This window comes from Pyxicephalus adspersus, chromosome 10 (genome assembly GCF_032062135.1).
Source record: "Pyxicephalus adspersus chromosome 10, UCB_Pads_2.0, whole genome shotgun sequence".
NCBI classification, from domain to species: domain Eukaryota; kingdom Metazoa; phylum Chordata; class Amphibia; order Anura; family Pyxicephalidae; genus Pyxicephalus; species Pyxicephalus adspersus.
In genome coordinates, this window is record NC_092867.1 from 28,040,209 (window position 1) to 28,062,484 (window position 22,276).

At 38.1% G+C, this 22,276-nt stretch overlaps 1 protein-coding gene across 3 annotated transcripts in view; it reads right to left on the minus strand.

Moving 5' to 3' along the window:
• LOC140338838 (protocadherin-15-like) overlaps positions 1 to 22,276 on the minus strand; it is a 548,986-nt gene that overhangs the window by 286,269 nt on the left and 240,441 nt on the right. For all 3 annotated transcript variants that reach the window (XM_072423159.1, XM_072423158.1, XM_072423157.1), the window contains one exon: positions 18,223 to 18,393. In XM_072423159.1, the coding sequence (XP_072279260.1) occupies positions 18,223 to 18,393 (171 nt within the window). The remainder of the gene's footprint in view (positions 1 to 18,222; positions 18,394 to 22,276) is intronic.

Consider the following 22,276-nt stretch of genomic DNA (forward strand, 5'->3'; position numbering starts at 1 on the left):
AAGCTACATCCAACAGTCTGGACTTGATGTACTTTAAAGACTCACACTGTTCTACAATTTCAATAATAAAGAAGGAAATCATCTCTGTGAATTAGCTGCCAACCTAATTTTTTTGATGAGAAAAACTGTAACAAATTTTTAAGTGTTTTTATTAGAAACATATTGTTTAAGAACTACAGAGACTACTATAGTAGTGCTTCTCCCTTTATTGCTAATTGTCTGACTGTCATAGTAATTCTCTGACCTGGCACAAGTATTGGAAACATTGGAAAAGTATTGGCACAAGTATTGGAAAGTCATTGAAAAGTCAGAAGTTTTAAAATGCATACTTGTTTTTTTGATAAATTATACAAATCATAGGGGCAGGAGGACCAGCATGACAGCTATGTAACTTGCATTTTCACAAGGAGATTAACATCCATTTTTCATATGTAGCATGTCAAAATAAATACAAATGCCGGATCTTTTTTTTTCTCCATTGCTTCTCGCCAGTGTACATCAAGTGTGTCTAGGTCATTCCTCCTTGATTGGCAGCCTTGTACAGAACTATGCTACCCATGAGCCATGGTGGTGTTAAAAGAAATAAGCAGCAGATACTGTGTTGATATATATAACAATCGGCAATGTGTATATATTTGGTGAAGCTCTGCTCTGTGGTTTTGACCTCACATATGCCTTAAAATAATGGTTTTATTCCCTAACATTTATTGCAAACTGTTTTAACACTATCTCCTCTTTTGTTACCATTAATCTAATCGTATGTAAGAGTGTTCTTTTTTTTTAAGTGTTTGTCAAATAACAAATATTAAATCTATTCTTAAATTGCAATGTCTTAGTTTACATCCACTTTTAGGAATATTGCGATCCACCAACAATGCACCTTAAAACATAAAGGAAAAAATAAAAGAAAAACAATGACAGGGAAATTATGGTACTACAGAAATGATCATGGGACATGATATCATTCCAAACATTTCAATGACGTCTTGATTAGTGTTGGTCGAATAGCTCACTATTCGATTCGGCAACTATTCGCTCGAATGTAGCAAAATTATTCGGGTGGTCGAATTTCAAAGTCGAACACCATTAAAGTCAATGGGAGGAAAAATTCGGGTTTTTTTCAGCACTGTGTAGAGCAGTGATTTTCAACCACTGTGCCGCGGCACACTAGTGTGCCATGAGAGATCTTTAGGTGTACCGTTGGAAATTATCTAATTATCATTGTCGAGTGTCTGTGCTGTAGTGACTGGCAGAGTAATGTAATACTCTTCCATGTCAGTGGGTGGGAGTAGGTAACAGTTTTCTTGTTTATTCTTAGAGACAAAAGAATTAGCTACAGAGTGTCATTTTGTAACATTTTTGATTTGTGGTGTGCCGCAGGATTTTTTCAATGTAAAAAAATGTGCCGTGGCTCAAAAAAAGTTGAAAAACACTGGTGTAGAGCTTCTACAGCCTCCAAACAGATGTAAAAAGATACATTATAAAAGTATACATAAAAAGATACATTGTAAAAAGATACATTGTAAAAGGATACATAAAAAGATACATTATAAAAAGATACATAACACTATTACATACCCCTGTACTTCACATGAAGATTAAAGAGCACCTCTCACATCAATATTAGGCTAAAGCTAGGTACACACTTCCAATAATTATTGTTAGAAAACGAACGATTATGACCGGTCAACGATTATACTTGAAGAATCATATTGTGCACAATTCTGTACATGCTGTAACAATATGATCGTTCATATATAATCCACCAACAGTGTCCACGCGCTAGATACAATCGTTTGAACGATGCAGGGAGGGACATGTAAAGGAGAAAGTGTACCGCAGAAACATGCACAATCACTGAACGACACGATACTGTACACACGATAGATAGTGAAAGATCGTCGACCAATCAGATCCACCGTGGCGGTCGTTCATTTTCAACGACAATCCTCGTTCGTCAGCGTGCTTGGTCACTTTTTTTTGGCCAATCGGTTGTTCATCGGTCGTTTCTAACGGTAATTATTGGACGTGTGTATGCAGCTTTAGTCTACACGGACTGCATTCCCATGGGCTAATCTACACCAGGACGTTTCCTTCAGGCACGTTTTTGAGCGCTATCTTAAATGTTGCTTGCAACATTTAAAAATTAAAACGCTGGATAAACGCGGGAAAACGCTTCCATTGAACTCAATGGAGGCTTTTTCAAGCGTTTTTAAGCTTTTATGAAAGCTTTAATTGAAAACAATGGGGGCTTTTATAAACATTTTTACCAGGACTTTGGAATCTGGAAGCCCCCTTTAATAAGGAGACTCCCAGATCTCCTCCGCCCCACCCTGGGGAATGAGTACAGGGGTACATAAATCCCCTTACTCATTCCCTGAAAGAGGTAAAATATAAGTAAAAAATAGGACAAGGCTTTAATTTAAAAATATTTTATTAAAGTGTGTGTTTGTGTAATTTAACTTTTTTTTTTTTTTACAGGCTATCCCAATGACAGGAGGATTTCCAGGGTTGCAATGAACCTTGAAATCCTCCTGACAGTGAGGGATTGCAGGGCATTAGGGGTTAAATGAGGACAAGCCTCTCCATTCACCCCTAGTGCTCTGGCTGAGGTTTTATATTTCTCAGCCATTCAGCACTAGAGATGAATGGGGAGACTTGTGCCCATTCATGCCTAGTGCTCTGTGATTGGCATCAAGCTCAAGCATCATCAGGATTTCCCTTTCCACAGCCAATCAGGGAGCAGAGCAATCAGCAGAACTTTACTATGCTGACAGCTCTGCTCCCCTGAGTTGCTGAGGAAAGGGAAATCCTGATGATGCCTTTGCTGTCATCAGGCTTTCCTTTTCCTCAGGGAGCAGAGCAATCAGCGGAGCTTTACTATCATACCCCCCTTTACCTAAGTATAAAAATGAATCATTTACCAACTCAATCTAAGAAATCTTAACAATTAACCATAAAGCTGAAGGAGGAAGCATCAGGAGCCGCCATGTTCAATCCTGTTTTCTGTCTTCTTCTTGTCTTCTTGCTATGATGCACTGCGCAATGGTGAGATCCGGTGATGTAGCTACTGTGAAGAGGAAAAAAAAAAAAGAGCCGATGTCACTGTACAAGCAGGAGATCGGCATCTCTTTCCCCTTGGTGGAAAAAATTCAGCAGAAGGAGCAGCCAGAGCCTCCTGGGATGCATGATGTAGTTATCCCGGGAGGCTCTGTGCTCCCATTAAGTCTTTGTTGCCACGGCGATCAAAACTTAAAGAGGTGGTGCTGCAATAGTGCCGATTTAAAAAAAAAAAAAAAAGGTGTTGCACTTAAACAAAAAAAACCCCAATATTTTTACTTTATTTACAAGGGTTGTCTACCCTTCTATGTAAAGTAAAAATGGAAAGTTTAGATACACTTTAACCTTAAGATAACTAAACATTATTTACCACCTCCTTGCTAAAACGGCAGCCCCCTCTCCTGCGCATGCAGACAATTCTGACACCGAGCGCGCCTGTTATTCCAGGTTCATTGTGCATTGCCTCTCCCTCCACTCAATCGGGAGCCTCTTGATAGTCCCTGGCTACTTAACAGGCTCATACACAACTCTGTGTTCGAGCAACATGTGTAGTTCCTGTTCTAACCTCTTGTTGTCCAGTCTGCTGTTCCCCTGTCTGTTTCCTTTTGCATTTCCTGTCTTGCTGTTCCAGTTTCCCTAGTGTCTTCCTGTGTCTCTTGCTTTCGTCTTCGGTGACCTCTATGTCTTTCAGTCATTTTCTGGTACTAGACCGGTAGCTCTGTTTCTGACTTTGCCTGTTTGCTGCCTGCATCAACCCTGGCTAATATTGATTACATTCATGCTCACTGATTTTGTACTTTGTATTGTTCTGCTCCTAAGTGTACCCAGGGTAATAGTCTGCAGCGGAACACCCTCCACTCTAGAGGCTCTGGTGATTCTGTCTTGTCAAGCGTGACACTAACCCCTTAATTAAGTCTTAGCTTCTAAACAGTTACCTTAACCTTTACAACCTATTCTAACCCCAGCACCTAATCCTATGAATTATTAATCATAACCTTTTGGACATAAGGCTAATTTACCTCAACATTCACTCAATGCCGGAGTCATTTGTTTTGCTCCATTGATTACTTTTAATGTATATTGCTGTATTTTTCAGGTATTTGTGGTACCCTTAATATACACTCAATGTAACTAGACTATGCAAATTGGAATGAATAGTGCTCTCAAGTCATAATAGACCAAAAGGGCCTGTGCATTCCAAGCTTCCTTGGCATTAAATATTTACATACTCTCTTTAGTTTCCCCTGAATTATATCTTTGAGCTGGTCTTTAAGTGGTAGTAGGGCTTAACATTTTAGACCTAAAGACAGAAATGTCTTCATCTGTGTGTGTCTATCTTTATACAGGTATTCCTCATTTAACGACTGCTCACACTTATGACTGGCTTTTTCCATTCATTCATCTAGGCTCCATCCTTCGAAGGAAACCATGGAAATTTACTACCTACTGAGTCAAAGCAACATAGTAGGTGTGGTGGACCTCTGCAGAGCGACCACTGCTTCCATGTGGAAAATGTGGCTTCTATTCTATAGCATGTTGGCAAAGAACATATTTTTCACCTCATGTGATGGTTGTTAAAAAAATTAATGGTATGATTTTGCACATCAGTCAGGGATTAATGATCCCACCTAATCAGAAAGGTAATAATAAGAGACATAAAAGAGCGTGTAGCCCAACACAAATGTTAGGATAGGTAGTTGACTCTATTGTTAACTGAACCCAACAATACAGTTTTATTTGCTTTTAAAAAGGAGAAAAAGAATAAAACACATTGCAGGTCATAAAAATACTAATAATGTGTTAGCATTTCACAGGCTAACACAAACTCATACTGGTTAGCCACTGGAGAGCTTATTACAGATTATTGTAATTATAATGTCTGGGAAGAGCAGCTTCTCAGAAAATGTTATCTGATATTCTAAATGAATTATTAAAAAAATATTTATATTATATTATATTTATATAAAGTGAAATACAATTGATATAATGCCTAGAGCAACAATGGATGCCTCCCTATTTAGTTGTTACAGATCTTTATTATGGAAGTAAACCAATACATTATAGACCCAAAAGAGACAAAATTACACTAACTGGCATTATTTCTGCCAGTTCATGCCCAGTTCAGTCCTCAAGCTTCCTCTACCAAGGGCAAATTGAAATGTAGGCATCAGTGTTGGAGAGGCAGAAAGCAGGTGTAGACATGGACAAATCAAGCTCAGGGCTGGCAGTTGGCCGAAGGGGTAGTTAAGCAAAAGACTGAGGTCAGGGAAGGTGGCTTACAGACGATAAGGTAATAGATTAACTGAAGTTGGGTTAGGTGGCTAGCAGAAGGTGTATTAACAAATTAGCTAGATGCAGCTAGGAACTGCAAGTCAACCGATGTGGAGAATCCATTCATTTCTGCCATAGCTGAAAAGACCTAAATACCCCTCCTAATCTGAAGTCTGACCTATGCACTTATTAAGTACATTTGCACACAAATGTGTGCACAGTACACATTACTAAGTACATTTGCACACAAATATGTGCACAGAACCCTGCATATATAGATTCACACAGGATCATTTGTTCGCCCTTCTGCAGAGAATGAGCAAAGGGAGCTGTGGCAACTAGGCTCAATGAGAGAAGCAGAGGTGGGTGCTGAGGAAGTGCCTAAAGCATGGATTTTGTTATGTATGGATTTTGTGGCTAGTTTGGGGTAATTACAAACTCACAAAAAAATTTAGTGTAGGTATGAAGACTATTATATGCCTGCAACCTGCCTTTCTGCCTGCATATTTAGAATTTCATGGAATATTTTCTTTTAACATCTTTTGAGCCACAAAACAAAAGCGGTCATCTGAGATATAATAACACAAATATGCTGTACACAGAACTGCCAAGAGATGAATTTACTTTTAACCAAATTGGTACTGTCACCCCATCAACATATGACCTTGACCTTTAGAAGATTAAGTTTGTAGCATAAAATAGCACATACTGCTAGACAAGTTAATAGCTACACCATAAATATATCTCAAGAGAAGGTGACATTAAAGTGCTCCTATTTCGCTTTCTGCTTTCATAGGAAAGAGAATTGTATTACATAAAAACTATGTTTTTTTCCAAGCTGCAGAGTAAGAAACTTTTAAAACACATTCTGATGACATTTTTCCTGATTACATTCTATAGGGATTGTTATTTGAAGACATTATGCAACTTCTACCATTGTGAAAATGTCAAGTCTTGGGAATACAGCATAACGTAGATAACAACAAGGTGAAATACACGAAGTTGGCTGACGTATAAAATTTCTGGACTATGTGTAAAAGCAAAAGAGGGCAGGGAGCATACATTTTATAGCAATATATGTATGCAACTTAAAAAAAACACCTTTACATTTAATACTTTTACCAATAGTTATGTTTAAAAAATCAATAATGATGGAGAATTATATTATTTGACTGATTCAAAGTAGTATGTTTACAGAAGTTTATAAATCAGTTATCTACTGGTGACATCAAATTTACCTTGTTCTCTCAGTTATAGGATCACTTTCATGTCAGTGAAAGCGGCACACTTACCACCAATATAAAATGAAGCATTAAACACCAATGTAGGAAAGCACACTAACCATCAATATAAAGGCACACATACCCCTGACTATTGCACGTCACTGCAGCCTTTGCATTTACATAGTTCTGATACCTGCACTTTTACCACCAAATGCACTTTCATACTTACATAGTACAGTACTGCTGTACTGTATACTCTACATAATTATGACTAATGTATTTTTTATACTGTATTGTATGATATTTAATCCTGATTTCTAAAAGCCCCATAGTTGTGACCCAATGTGATCAATATACCCGTGTTCTGAATACAAAGAATGTGGCAATGTTAGTGGGAATTCTGTGTTACTTGATAAGTAATGTTTCTTTGATGTCTAAATATTAGTCCTATAGTCACAAAGATTTCTGGTAAGTACTGGTTAGTAGATAAACAGTGATATAAAATGTTTTATATTTTTTGATACCATTTAGTAAAAGTAAACTTATTATTGATTTGTCTAATCAATAGTGTCTTTAAAATCCGCTACTTAAATGTATTCTTCAAATAAACAAACATACATAGCCCCAGCCATCGTGGATTAGGACATTTTACAGCGTTCTGAGTGCAGGGAGAGACGTGTGCAGGCGCTAGGGAGAGAGTTAGGAGAAACCTCATTTTAAGAAAAAAACTGAAAAAACGATTGAAAAGTGCAGGGAAAGGATAGGAAGGAATCATTTCACAGCATCTTAGTGCAGGGAGAGACGTCAGAAGGCTAGGGACAGTGCTAGAAAAGCAATTTACAAGTGCAGGGAAAGATTTTTTGGGGGTCCAAATAGCCAATATACAGCTCTGTCATTCCAGCAATTTATATATCCAGAAAAAATATATATACAGTTCACTGTTGCAGTTATTTGTGGTGAAAGCATTTAGTGGCCTATTTCAGTACAAAAAGAATTCACTGTTGCAGTTATTTGTGGTGAAAGCGTTTAGTGACGTATTTGAATACAAAAAGAAAAATATATACGCACTTCACTGTTGCAGTTATTTGTGGTGAAAGCGTTTAGTGGCCTATTTCAGTACAAAAAGAAAAATATATACGCACTTCACTGTTGCAGTTATTTGTGGTGAAAGCGTTTAGTGGCTTTTTTCTGTACAAAAATAAAAATATATTCATCACTTTTAAGTGTGTTTTAATTTGCTTTTAATTTATTTAGTTCAAGTAAAGTATGTCAGACAGAGAAGTGGCAGGCCATGCACAGAGGAGTGGCACAGGCCTAAATGTTTTTGGCACAGGCAGAGGTTGCAGCAGAGTAAGGGGGTGTGTCAGCAGAAGTCGCAGCGAGAGGCCTCAGCTCCTGGTGTCATCTAGGGGTCGTGTCTTGACCAGCAACCCAGCGATTCTTGATGGTTAACTCGGTCATCTACCTTATCCCAAGTGACATCAGACACCCCCAGCCAACAGTATTGTATGCTGTGGGCTCAGCTTCACTATACAGCGAGGACGAGCTAGTAGAGGACAGTCATCAGCTACTGCCCAGCCAAGATCTGGAGGAGACATCCGCCACTTCCTCCGCTAGGCAGGCAAGTAGTGATGAGGAGAGTGGCGTGGGAGGTGATGTTGTGAGCGGTCAGGCTCCTGACCCAGAGACCGTTGAGGAGGACATCAGTGACGTGCAAACACTACTCGATGATGATGAAGCCGATTGCACTTGGGAGCCGGGTGAAGAAGGGGCTTCTCATCATCAGGAGAAGAGGGTGGCAGTATGCCAGTGAGGCAGCGGCTGAGCCAGCAAGGTGGTAGCATGGCTGGTAGTCAGCAGGGTGGCAGCAGTGAGAGGTCAGGAGCCAAACGTGCCCGGGGTAGACCACTGCTTTGCAGCAGCCTACCTGCCTGGGAAGTAGTGGTGCAGGGGTACACGGAGGCAGCGGCGGTAGCAGTCAGTAAATGTGGAGTGTTGGGGGGAAAATCACCAACTTGGAGGTGTGGCAGTTTTTTGTTGAGCTGCCAGAGGAGGTTAACATGGCCATATGTAGAATATGTGGGCAGAAGGTGAAGGTGAAGCGTGGCCAGGGTGCCACGGTATGTTGCGTCAACATATGCAGCGTCACCATAAAGTGGCCTGGGAGAACCATGGCTCCAATATGGTGGTCCAGCCAGCCGCAGCAACTGCTGCATCACCCAGTGGCACGCACCGACTTTCAGGCAGTCAAGGCTCCACCACCTCAGTCAAAGGTAGCTGTATGTCATTTACATCTTCTGCTGGTCCAGATGGTCCTGCTCCCCCTATTCCTCGTCAGTCATTCCGTCAGCAATCGATCACCGAAGGGATTGCCAGGAGACAACAGTATGCTTGTACTCATCCAATGGCGCAGAAGCTGAATGTGCTCCTGTCCAAGTTGCTGGTGCTGCAGTCCCTCCCTTTCCAAGTGGTGGACTCTGGACCTATCAGAGAACTGATGGCTTGTGCAGAGCCGAGGTGGAGAGTCCCAAGCCGTCATTTCTTTGTGAAAAAGGCAGTACCAGCCCTGCACAAATATGTAGAACAGAAGGTGGGCCAGTCCTTGAGCCTGTCAGTGTCTGCTGAGGTGCACAGTAGCGCCGACGTGTGGAGCTACAACTACGGTCAGGGACAATACATGTCCCTTACGGCCCACTGGGTGAATGCGATTCCTGCACAGCCACACCAGCAACTTGGCCAGGTGAAACTGCTTCCGCCTCCACGTTCTCACGCCGCTGGTCCTGCGACAATGTCCGCCTCTGCCTCCTCATCCTCCACCGTGTCCTGGCTAGTTTGCCTGGGCAAACAAAGTCATACAGGGGAGGAACTACTCCATGTGATTCACCAAGAAACTGAATTATGGCTTTCTTCGCGACAACTCAAAATCGGAACCATGGTGACCGACAACGAGAGGAACATTGTGTCGGCGCTGCCTCAAGGAAGGCTGAGCCATGTGCCCTGCATGGCACACATCTTCAACCTGGTCGTCAAGCGGTTCCTGAAGTCTTTCACCCATCTGCAAGACATCATAAAATTGGCCAGGAAACTTTGCATGCACTTCAGCCACTCATACACCGCAAAGCAAACCCTCCTTGAGCTGCAGCTGCAGAACCGCATCCCCCAGCATAGGCTGATATGCAACGTTTCCACCCATTGGAATCCCACCCTCCATATGTTTCTTCTGGCTACCTGCCTAAGCTACTACTCTGATGCTGCGACCCGCCTGATGCAACACATCAGATCCCAAGTGCTCCTTTTTACACCCTCCTTCGTCAGCGGGTACTGGTATTGCCACCCACCGCCCCACTCTGTCACTGGGTCACTTTGTGGTCTCCTGATGCTGCTGCTGCCATCTCCACACTATGTCACATTGCCACTCTGTGGTCTCCTGATGCTGCTGCTGCCATCTCCACACTATGTCACCTTGCCACTCTGTGGTCTCCTGATGTTGCCGCCACCTCCACACTATGTCATTGTGCCTTTCTGTGGCCTCCTGATACTGTCGCAACCTCCACACTATGTCATTGTGCCACTCTGTGGTCTCCACCTAATGCTGCTGCTGCCGCCACCTCTGTGGCCTCCTCCTGATGTTGCTGCTGCCGCCACCTCCAGACCCTGTAATTGTGCCTCTCTGTATCCTCCTGATGCTGCCACCACCTCCAGACTCTAATTGTGCCACTCTGTAGCCTCCTGATGCTGTCGCCAACTCCACACTCGGTCACTGTGCCACTTTGTGGCCTCCTGATTTCGCTGACACCTCCACATTTGGTCATTGTGCCACTCTGTGGCCTCCGTCTGATGCTGCTGCTACCTCAGTCACCCTCTCCACTCTGTCGGGGGGCTCTACTTGTATAAGCGGTTATTAGAACAGGTTCGTAGACATCTATGTGGAATCAGCTGACGAGGGTGTAAAAGGAGTGCGCTTCTTCCTGACGCTAATATGGACCTGTAAGGCTGAGTTAATACTTGAGTTATTTGGTCAGTTTTGGCCCCATGACTGCCCAAATAAATGAAGTGTGCAGTGATTCTAATCGCGACGCCTGTCATCTGCATGTCATACTGACTCACAGTATTATTTCACTACCACAGCAGACTCCCTATGCATGTTACTGCAAGGCACAGTGTTCTACACCACTATCAAGGCTCTCTGCAGCCCGGAAATAGCCATTTTTTAACGCGATTCCCCTCAAATAAATTTGGATCGCAGCGAGTTTTATCGCAAAATTTGGCAAACCGGCCGAATTGAATTTTCGAGAAATTCGCTCATGTCTTGTTGCAACTTTTAGTCAGACAACTGACAATCTATTGTGATATGTACACTTTGTTTATTTGAAGAATACATACAAGTTCGTTATTTGCCAAAAAAAACCCTGTCTCTTCTCGTTATTCTGTACAACCATGGGGTTGGCAGACCTACCATTGAGACCATAGGTAGGGTCACTTTTCTCTGTTTGCTTGTATGACTAGATAAGCAAATGTAATTCATTTTTATAAGGAGAAGGGTTTCCTTACATTATTAGTCAGTGAGGAGGGTTTCCATTATATTGGTGGTCAGTAGGGAAGGGCCCACCTTACATTGGTGGCCAGTAAACAGGGTTCCTTTACATTGATGGTCATTTTTGATCAGTGAGGGAAGAATCCCTTAAATTGCAGGGACCCTTATAATAGCAGTCAGTAGGAAAAATCCTTCTTTACACTGGTGGTAAGGGGAAAAGATTTTCTTGTTACAATGGTGGTTATTGGAAAGAATGCACTTTGCACTGGTGGTCAGTGGCAACATTGACCTACCTACAGACAGCTAGAAATACCACAAGTGACAGTGTTCTTTTGCCTGAGAGACGAGAGGAGGGGCTCCATTTGACCCACATTGCTGGGCCTGCCTAAGGGCATTTGTACCACAATTATGTAGGCATGCAAGGTGGGTTATCATTGTACCATTTTTAAGAAACCCTAATCATCCTCTGCAGGATCCAGGAAAAGATATACAGTGAAGGTAATATAATACTAAGGAATATACTGAATGAAATATGTTTCTTTACTCTAGGACTAGCTGGTCTCAATCAACCTTGTAAATACCATGTTTAGGACACCAAGATGTAAATGAAATAAAACTGTTTAAACAGTATTCTATCTTTTCAGGATAAAAAAAACGTGTTAAATGTGTCCTTCATTTGTCTGCAACACATTCAGCTGTGATTTAACCAGGCTTTTACCAGTATCAAAAGAAAGAAAATTACACATGGCATTGCACTTGACACCTTATAAATGAAAAGGATGTACTGAAAAAACACTCAAATATATTTGGTGCCACATTAAAGGAAACTGAATTGCAAACAAAAATCCTTGCTGCAAATTGTATAAACCTCAACAGAGCATTAATACAAAGTAAACTGCAAATAAAACTGTTGCTAAATGCAATAAAATAAAAAAATATTTCTGAAATTATGCCATTGAGGTACATAACAAAGGAAGAGTGCACTTCTACCTGTGGGATAGCAGATATCAATCAATTTAGGCAGTGCTCACCTAAGAGAATGTCTGTCGTACATGACCTTTATGACAGCCATTCCATCAGGTGAGCACTGCCCTACTATTCATCTCCATTTGGTATCTGGCATAATCTATACTTAGAAGCACATCTCTGCTTTGTTTTTTTTATTCACTACTTTTATAGATTCCACCATCTGAATGGACAAATTTTGGTGATGCGGCTTTGCGACACATTTTACTAAAATCGAGCATTGATGTTTTCCATTAGTCTTTGGATAGTCAGTTAGTACAAACTTATTCCTGCACAAAAGTAGTGTATTGGATTAAGAAAATACACAGTCAAACATTTATTCACCATTCTACCTGCTTTTTGGTTTATTATTATGGTGGGAAAGGGTGATATCACCAAAACTGATTGAAAACTTTCAGGGATCTTAAAAGTTATATAAGTAATAATGTGACGTTGGTGTATGCCACACCTCAGGGCAATCTTTGTAGGTTTTAAAAAAAAATTTTTTCCAGTATCATTTGCTGTTTTACTGCTATAGGTATATATCATAATTAGTGTTGGTCGAATAGCTCACTATTCGATTCGGCAGCTATTCGCTCGAATATAGCAAAAAAATTTGGGTGGTCGAATGTCAAAGTCGAACACCAATAAAGCCAATGGGAGGTAAAATTCAGGTTTTTTTCAGCACTGTGTAGAGAGCTTCTACAGCCTCCAAACAGATGTAAAAAGATACATTGTAAAAGGATTCATAAAAAGATACATTGTAAAAAGATACATTGTAAAAGGGTACATAAATAGATACATTATAAAAAGATACATAACACTATTACATACCCCTGTACTTCACATGAAGATTAAAGAGCACCTGTCAAATCAATTTTAGGCTACAGCTAGGTACACACTTCCAATAATTATTGTTAGAAAATGAACGATTATGACCGATCAACGATTATGCACAGTTATACTTGAACAATCATATTGTGCACAATTCTGTACATGCTGTAACAATATGATCGTTCAAATATATTCCACCAACAGCGTCCACACACTAGATACAATCGTTTGAACGATGCAGGGAAGGACATGTAAAGGAGAAAGTGTACCGCAGAAACATGCACAATCACTGAACGACACGATACTGTACACACGATAGATAGTGAAAGATCGTCGGCCAATCAGATCCACCGCGTCGGTCGTTCATTTCCAACGACAATCCTCGTTTGTCAGCGTCCTTGGTCACTTTTTTTTGGCCAATCGGTTGTTCATCTGTCGTTCGTCAGTCGTTTCTAACGATAATTATTGGACGTGTGTATGCACCTTTAGTCTACACGGACTGTTTCCCCAGCGTTTAACCTGGGGCTTTTTAAAGCCTATGTTTGAAGTCCCCATGGGCTAATCTACACCAGGACGTTTCCTTCAGGCACGTTTTTGAGCGTTATCCTAAACGTTGCTTGCAACATTTAAAAAATTAAAACGCTGGATAAACGCGGGAAAACGCTTCCATTGAACTCAATGGAGGCTTTTTCAAGCGTTTTTAAGCTTTTATGAAAGTACCCGAATTCGAACAGCCATATTCGGGTCGAATATAGGGACAACCCGAATTCGAACATCAACACTAATCATAATTATATCATACTAAATTTTATTTTGCAAAAGCTTAGGCAGTGCAGAAACATTTATATACATTAATATCGCAAAAAAATCAAAATTAAAAGTAGAAAATTGTAAGGGCTTTGCAGGCATATTGCTCAGTTCTTGAAAAACTTAGCCAGCTTTAGTTGTACAGAGGTACTAAAACCTAGAGAGGTACAAACATACTAAAAAAGTATGGTTTACAAGTTGTGGAGAAACCAAATGTTTACTAAAAAAACAAAAAAGTTAACTTGATTATTTAATATATTGCTAGCGATAAGAACATTTAAGTTGCTATTTCCTTCATAAAGTACCTATACCCAGTTATAGATTGTGAAGTCATTTGACTGGGGAAGGTCTTAGGTATCATACCAAATTGAAGCTTGCTTTTATAAACACAAATGATATCCTAAGTATAAGGATTCCTACATGATATTTAAATATATTAAATACATATTTATAATAATATATTTAAATATAATACATATATAAGGAAGCAGATACACAATGGTAATTACAGTGTTACTTAGATAAACAGTGCTTATTACTGAATTTAAAATGCATGTAGAATCATTTTTTTTTTAATCATTTTTTTTTTAAACAAGAATCAATGAGTATAATGTTTAAGTCACAGTAAATGAGTTTTAAGCATTTTTTATACAGCACTGCAAAAATTGGATTGAAAAATTCTCTATTGTGTGGGATTTGTTGCCAAGTACAATTTGTATCTACTGCGGACAACACATTGCATGTGTGGAGTACTAAGCAGTCTGTAATTCAACAGTAGGAAGAAGATTGTAAACTAAAAGGATGGAATAAAACAAAAAGGGATAGAAGAGGAAATTGTTCATCAAAAGATAAGTATCCAATAAAACAGAACCGCTGTTTTACATCCTTTTGAGAAAAAAAATATTTTGGAATAACCAGTAGAAACTAACCCTTTCATAAGCACTTTTTTAAGCACTGTGTTTAGGTACAGAATGGCCTACAGAATGTGATTTTAGATTCTTTCCTACGGTTCTGATTAACTGAAAAAAGTGGTAAGGTTATTTTTTATTGCTTTAGGATATACATTAAAGACTGCTCAGAACAACTATTTTGAATGCTACTAGATAAAATATTTTACAGTGGCCAGTGCATACGAATATGTTAATATTGACCCAGACAAGGGACTATAGACTGAATCCTTAAGCATATTTTACACAAACATTTTGGCACTTTTTAAGTACAAATATTAAGTGTTAATTCATTTATACGAGAGGTTTTACTTTTATGGTTTTTATAAATTAACATCGTAATTATCTCTAATTTTCTAAATGTAGACATTGTGAATGAGTAAATATTAAGTTATTGTTTATAGTCCTAAATTGTGGAATAGTGGGTGCTGCTCACTGACAGCAAGATTTTTTAGGCGACAATGTAATTTATTCCAATAATTTTATCAATATATGATAATATAATGTATTAGGATCTAAAGAAATGTGATAGTATATGAATGTGACATGCCGGTGATGTCACATGCCCGAGTCCTGCTGGCACCAGGACTCAAAATGCTTCATAAGGGAGGACACAGGGACAAGTAGCCTTTAACTTTAAAGCATGTGCAGACAGCAGATTCTGGTACTGGACTGCTACTGCATCTAATTTTCATATTGGGTTATTTAAAACAAATGCAAGCTCATTTTATTTATCAATCAGTTAGCAAAATGAAAGGACACTTTCCAAAGAAATCCCTTTGATTAATTAGTAACCTCTAGGAAATCATTCAAAACGTCTCTGTTGCCAAGAATCTAAATTGGTTACATCAGCTAATATACACTATACTTCCTGCAAAGCTAGCTTTATGCATTTCATATAAAAAAGATATGGAAAGCAATGTACAGTCTATAAAAACTAAAAGAAAATGTCTAAACTTAACAAGATTCACCCAATTTTTTGTGACTGCTAGCTAACAAGGTACAGTAATAAAACATGCTCATCTTCCACTATTAAAGATTAGGACAATTTCAGTTTTAACTAAGTCTCTCTAAATAGTAATTCTGACAGCTGAAGACAGCATGCTTCAGTTAAACCCATCAGCAAAAGATGAGAAGCAAGACCACCAAACATTGGATTGCTCTCATCCGGTTTTTAATATTATAGTTAACGACTATGTAAAAGTTTAGGTTTTGTAAAGTTTATTTTAACTGTGGATCTCATTTACATGTATGTACATTTATTGTAGGTAGGTAGGTGTGTATAGTAGGTGTGAACAAACCCTTTTAGTGCCCTTTCAAAACATTACACTTCAAACAGTTTTCAGTCAGCCAAATAGGATAGAATAGAATTCTTATTTTACATATCCAGAATGGGTGAATTAAATATTTGAGGAGTATTGCTGTTTTTCATAATTAGACATATATATAATAAAGGGACAAGTATCACCAAATAAACATGTTTAGTATGTTCTATTCAGGCTTATGATGGTCCAAGTATTAATAAACTTTATTCAGCAAAATTGGTATATCCAAATGTTTACCAAACTAAATGATGAGTTTCATCTATTATCTGCTTGAAACAACCTAAACTCAGAAAGCTAAAAACCACCAGGAGGTAGTACTATTTGACAAAAGATACATGCAATGTCACTTTTGTCAAATAACTCCCTGACTCCTGGTGGCTTTTTGTTTCCACTCTAACCTTTATCTTGGCTCTGTGTGCGGCTTTGCCAGGGATAATATTACTCAGCAAGGGGGATAACCATTTCTGCGGAAGTGCGCAGTGGAGCCAGTGGTGGAGATTTAGCCTTCCATGCATGTTTGGATCTGTCATTGTTGCAGGGTGACACCAGAAGGTGAGTATGTGCCATATTCTGCAAGTATAGTGTGCATGCCAGGAGGCTCTGAGCATGATGATCAGGACAGAAATAAATTTTATATATTATATATATATATATATATATATATATATATATATATGATTTATTCTTCAGTTATAAAACCAACCAAAAAAAGAGACAAAAATATTGTTTTGGATGACATTGGACTGGGATTCTGGATTTTTTTTCTTTTTATGGATTTTCTTGTATTTTCATATCATGTGTTTTATTTAGTGAAAATGGCAAGTGTACATAGGCCTTAACCCCACGAGTGTGATTCGGGGTGGATTTTACTAGCAAAAAGCGGTAATCCCGAGTCACACTCGGAGTATTTTTAGAAGCCCCCTTACCTTTGCCCCACACTCCAGCGGTGATCTGATGGTCCCGCTGTGATGCCGGGGCACCAGTCCGTAGGGGGGCAGGACTGCATTGTGCTTCACATCTCACTGCAGATGCGAGCAGCAATAGTAAATTCTGGGGGTGATGCCAGCTGGCACCACCCCCGGAATTTGCTATTGCTGCTCGCACCTTCTGGAAGATGCGATGCACAATGCAGAAGGTCTGCATTGTGCTTTGCATCTCCCTGGAGATGCAGAGCAGCAGCAGCAGCCTCTGAGTGAGGCGGGTGGGACAGCTTCCGGGTGATGCGAGTGGTGATGTATCCAGGGGTGTGGTGATGTATCCAGGGGTGTGGCCAGGCAGGAAATTTAAAAGCAGATTACAATGTAATCTGCTTTAAAATGGGTTTTACAGGAAAAAAACACTATACAGCATACAATAAAAATAAAAGTATATTTTATTTTAAATTACATTGTTGTCTATTATATTATTTTTTAAATTGTTCATAATTATGTATTATATTATAATTTATGATTATATTATAATAAATAAATATAATTATCATTCCCGGGAGTTAATCCTAAGAATTACAGGCCCACAATATAAACAAAAATTTCTATGCAAAAAAAAACAGGATCACTTTTGCATCAAAAACTGACAGAATTAGAATGCTGGGGGGGTTAAATGTTGTTTTTCCTTTCTTTCTATAAATTCATTTGAACTCATTCAGCACAAGGACAAATAATAACATGGGCTAGAGCTTCCAGAACGATCAACTGAAAAAAAAGTATTTTTATACAAAATCATACATCCATGTATATATCTCAGGTACTTTCGAAAAGCTGATACATTTTTTGTTTTATTACAAAGTTTTGGGAGTAGAGTTTTCCCAGGTAATTTTCTAATAATGTTGGTCAGTAGAATTTTACAAACTTGAGACGCCAGATAAAAGAACACGGACAGCAAAACTAGAACTAAACAAAATTACAATTAGACAGCTAGAATTAAAGAACTTTTTACAAATTAAAAAAGCGGACTAACATTTATTAAAGAAAGACAACAGAAAAAGCTGGGGTTTGTTGGCAAAAGTGACAACAAGTATTAAATTGTCATACAAGGTTATAAATTATCCACAATCAGGGATAAAGAAACAATAGTCAGCACACAGTGTAACAAAGTAATATGGATAGGCATCTCCCAGTTTAGTTTCACTGGGGGATTCTGCCTAATCCTAAATCAATAATCTACAAACATAATCAATAATATACAAACATTTATTAAATTCCGTCAGCTGTACTTACTGGGGGATTGAGTTCTGGAAGGCTTGCTCTGTAAGTTATTGGTCGACAATCACGTGTATTTGGCACCAATTCACAGGGAAGGAACCGAGGTCCAAGGTCATCGCCATCAAGAACATCCACTGTCAAAGTAGTTGTACTTGTCCTCCGTTCATTAGGATTGAGGGGGCGATCCTGCGGATAAAAAGGCCTGTTTATTACTAAATATATATACAGTTTTTTAAATGTTGGATTTTAACAGCAGATTTTTAAAATTGTCAAATATTCTGTAACTCTAAGATCATATGGTACAATGTAACAGTTCTATATGAAGTAATATTTGCTAGCAATTTTATGATGCATTACACTATCAAAGATTTGCATTGTTGCGATGAGTATACAAAAAAGACATTTAACATGTCATAGTTTTTATGTGGTAACCTCAAACTTAATCTAAACTCAAGAATGAAAACAAAATACTGAAATATTGCGGCTTACAAGTCCTTAGATGTGGTAGACACATTTTCACTTTTTTCAGGCATTGTATTTTATTATGTTTATCTGGTGATCCTGACAATAATTTGATTCCTGTCCTATAGTAACAATGCAAAGAAGTATTTTCATCCGAGGACAGCAAATTGTTAGGACTACAAACCCCCCCCCCCCTTCCCCTTTCTCCCATGACTGTGAGTGGGACTCTATTTCCTATGTTGTTAGGCTTAGTCTACACGGACGTTTTCCCCAGCATTAACCCTGAGGCTTTATGCCTATGTTTGAAATTCCCATGCATTCCAAAGGGCTAATTTACACCAGGTTGTTTCCTTGAGGCACGATTATGAGCATTATCTTTAACGTTGCTTGCAATGTTTAAAAAATTTAAATGCGGGGTTAACACTGGAAAAGGCGGGAAAATGCTTCTATTAATTTAAATGGGGCGTTTTCCCGCATTTACAAGCACTTGAAACGTAAACACGTTAAAAATGCAGGAAAACGTGGCACATTTTCCAGCGTTTTAAAGGCAAGCTTTAAAACACTAATAAAAGGGCATAAAAACGCATATACATTTTTATAAAAATGTCTATGTAGACCCAGCCTTAGTGAAAGAAGTGAAATATCCATATGTACAAAGAAAATGATTTTAAATAAGTCAATACAAATGTACTGTATATATTAAGCAAAGTCAAAATTCCCTCAGCTTGTTGAATATGGTGAAACATAAAACAGGTTGAAAGCTTATTTATCAAAGGGATAGTCTTTAAAAAAAAAAGATAATTTTTTTTGTGGAGAGGGGATAATAAAGAACAACAATTAGATTTATAAATTACTAGATATTAATACATTAGATATTTGATGTTAGACATAACAGTAAAACAATGTCAAGTCTGGGTTAAACATAAAGAGCCCATTACCTCATAGTGGAAAAACGGTGTACTCTCCCCCCCCCCCCCATGAGCTTACCATATAATTTATGTTTTCAAAAAACATGGAGGTTTGAATGACAAAAAATGTAATGTTGCTAAAAGAGTTTATAAAAGTATAAAAGTTATTAAAGTATAGAAGCTCCAGGCACTAGTGCCTGACTTGGAGCAAGCTTGCATATTAAGAAAATCACAGAAAAGTCAAACATAATTTTGCATAGATGTTATGGATTAATGACTTAATGTAAAAAAATCAGAATACAGGCAACTATCCTTTTAAAGAAGGTGAGCTCAAAAACGGTGCCCCCCATGGTTCTCTCACTACAGTAAAAATTGGTCAAAATTGTTTTGTTTATAATTGACATCTGAAGATGTAACACCAGAATTGCTGCCTTTGGCTTTGATTTGTAATTTTGTAAAATTTTTTGAGCATATAGCAAGCCTTATGCTATGCAAATAAAATGTTTGTATATCCATTCATATAGATGACTCTGTTTTATTATTCAGTTTTTTTATATATAAAAAAACTTTTCAATAAAAATGTTCATTAAAAAATATTACATAGCAGAAAAAAACAACACAAAAATGCTAACTGCAAAATAGTATGGTGCACTAAACGTAGACATCTTCCTCTTTCATGGTTCCTAACCAATAAAGTACACAGGGCAAAATAAAAGTTAGGGTGGGCAATTATTCTTATGATAAGAGAAACAGCAAAACAATGGGGGCTGACATAGATCTTCCCAGTTTCAAACATTTCAGGCATTAAGAAACCTTGAAAAATCACTCTCAATACTTCTTAAGAAGTTGAAAAGGAAGGGATTGAAAAGAGAGGATCATATTTGCTGTTTTAAGTGAGATGATAACTGTGGGGTGACAGCAATAAAATCTCAACAAGACTCTTCTTATATAAAGAATGAGAAGTAACAAAAAATGCCATGGCTTTCAAATGATTGCAGTGTACAGCTCCCCGCTGTATGGAAAATAACATTCTGAGGCATGAAGGAAAATGCAATATTCCTGTCTTCAGTGGAAAGATATTTTCCATTTTAAAGGTTTTCTTCATTACAGATTTCTCTAAACATGTGGTATGAAGCACAGTTTACCTAGGAAGCAACAGATACCCAACCCCAAGATCTAATTGTTCTGTGACTTAATATAGATGTGCATATAATGACAAATATTCAAGGAGTAACATAGAATCTGTATATTATTAAAGTTGTATATCAAAAGCAGTGTTTTCCAACCAGGGTTCCGTGCAACCCTAGGGTTCCTCCAGAGGTTGCTAGGGGTTCCTTGAAAAATCAGTTTATGCCTCTCAGGTTTAAATGACCTTTTTGGCTATCCGTAAGGGTGGCTCAGCTCCTGCTGAGCTGTTGATATGGTAATTATAGCAGGAATTCCCTGAAGAGCTGAAAGGTATTTCCACAGGGTTCACTAATGTTATAAAGGTTGAGAAATACTGGTCTAAAGAATATCCACAATATTTTCAATGGTGTTTCCTGGAGTGTCTGGGTTCTGAGAATTAAAAGCTTATCAAATGTGCTATTTTCAAGTAAGGTGTTGCTTTAGGAACAGTTTGTAAGAACTGAAATTGTGATTCTACTGTATATAATAATTGTATTGTATTCTATATGCAGGAGGAACAAAACACAGATGGTAAGCAACATCATTGTGTTTGATAGGATGTATATGTAGAAACTTTTTACCAAACAGGAAGCAAGAAAAAAAAATTGGTATAAAAATATATAACAATAAAAGATTATTGGGGTTTAAGCTGTTGTTAAAGTTCTCTTCACTTCCTGTCCTGGTATGGCAACATTGTTCACCAGACAGGAAGTATTCTTCAATCCAGTCACTTGCTTTCTTTATTACATATGGCACAATCCAATAGGAGGTAGCACAGGAAAGATGACTGTTCAGTAAGTAGACAGGAGGAAGGGAGGTAAATTTGTTAGCATAGGAGCTACAAATCCAGAACAGCCATACAATGGGGAAATGGTTTTAGAAAACTGTGAATCACAAATATGGCCAGAAAAACTGTATACTTGTACATATTTGAACACTATATTTAGCTTGGAACAATTTTACTTTAAAACAATTAGAGTTTTTGTAACTGAAGATTTAATCTGTTATATAACTAAATTTGGGGCAATGTCATTTAAAAGAACAAGCTTGAACAAGAACAAAATGTTAAAGCCATCAAATATCCTCTGGGGTTTTGTCAGCTCTAAATAAGAAACAGTTTGTCACTGCAGTAACAAAACTGTAAATACAATATGCTCAATATGTGTGTAAACAGTAAAATTAAAAATTAAACAAAATGTAAGAAACACGCTCCATTTTACTATCTCAAAACTATTATATACATTCAGAAAATTATAGTGTCAAATAAATAACAAAAACTGCTTAAATATTTGATGGTTCTTCCCATTTGTCGTCTAAAGCTTTTTTGCAGTGTTAAAATGTGACTTGTTTATCTATTTTCTGGTATTATTCTCACTCAATAGAGTTGATTTACTAAATGAGTTTAGGTTCTTCAGCAAAGTGAATTATTACCCCTTTACTTAGCTTAGTGAATGTGGTAAATTAAAAAAAAAAAATCTCTTTTAATAAAATATTCAGTTACCGTATTTTCCGGCGTACAAGACGACTTTTTA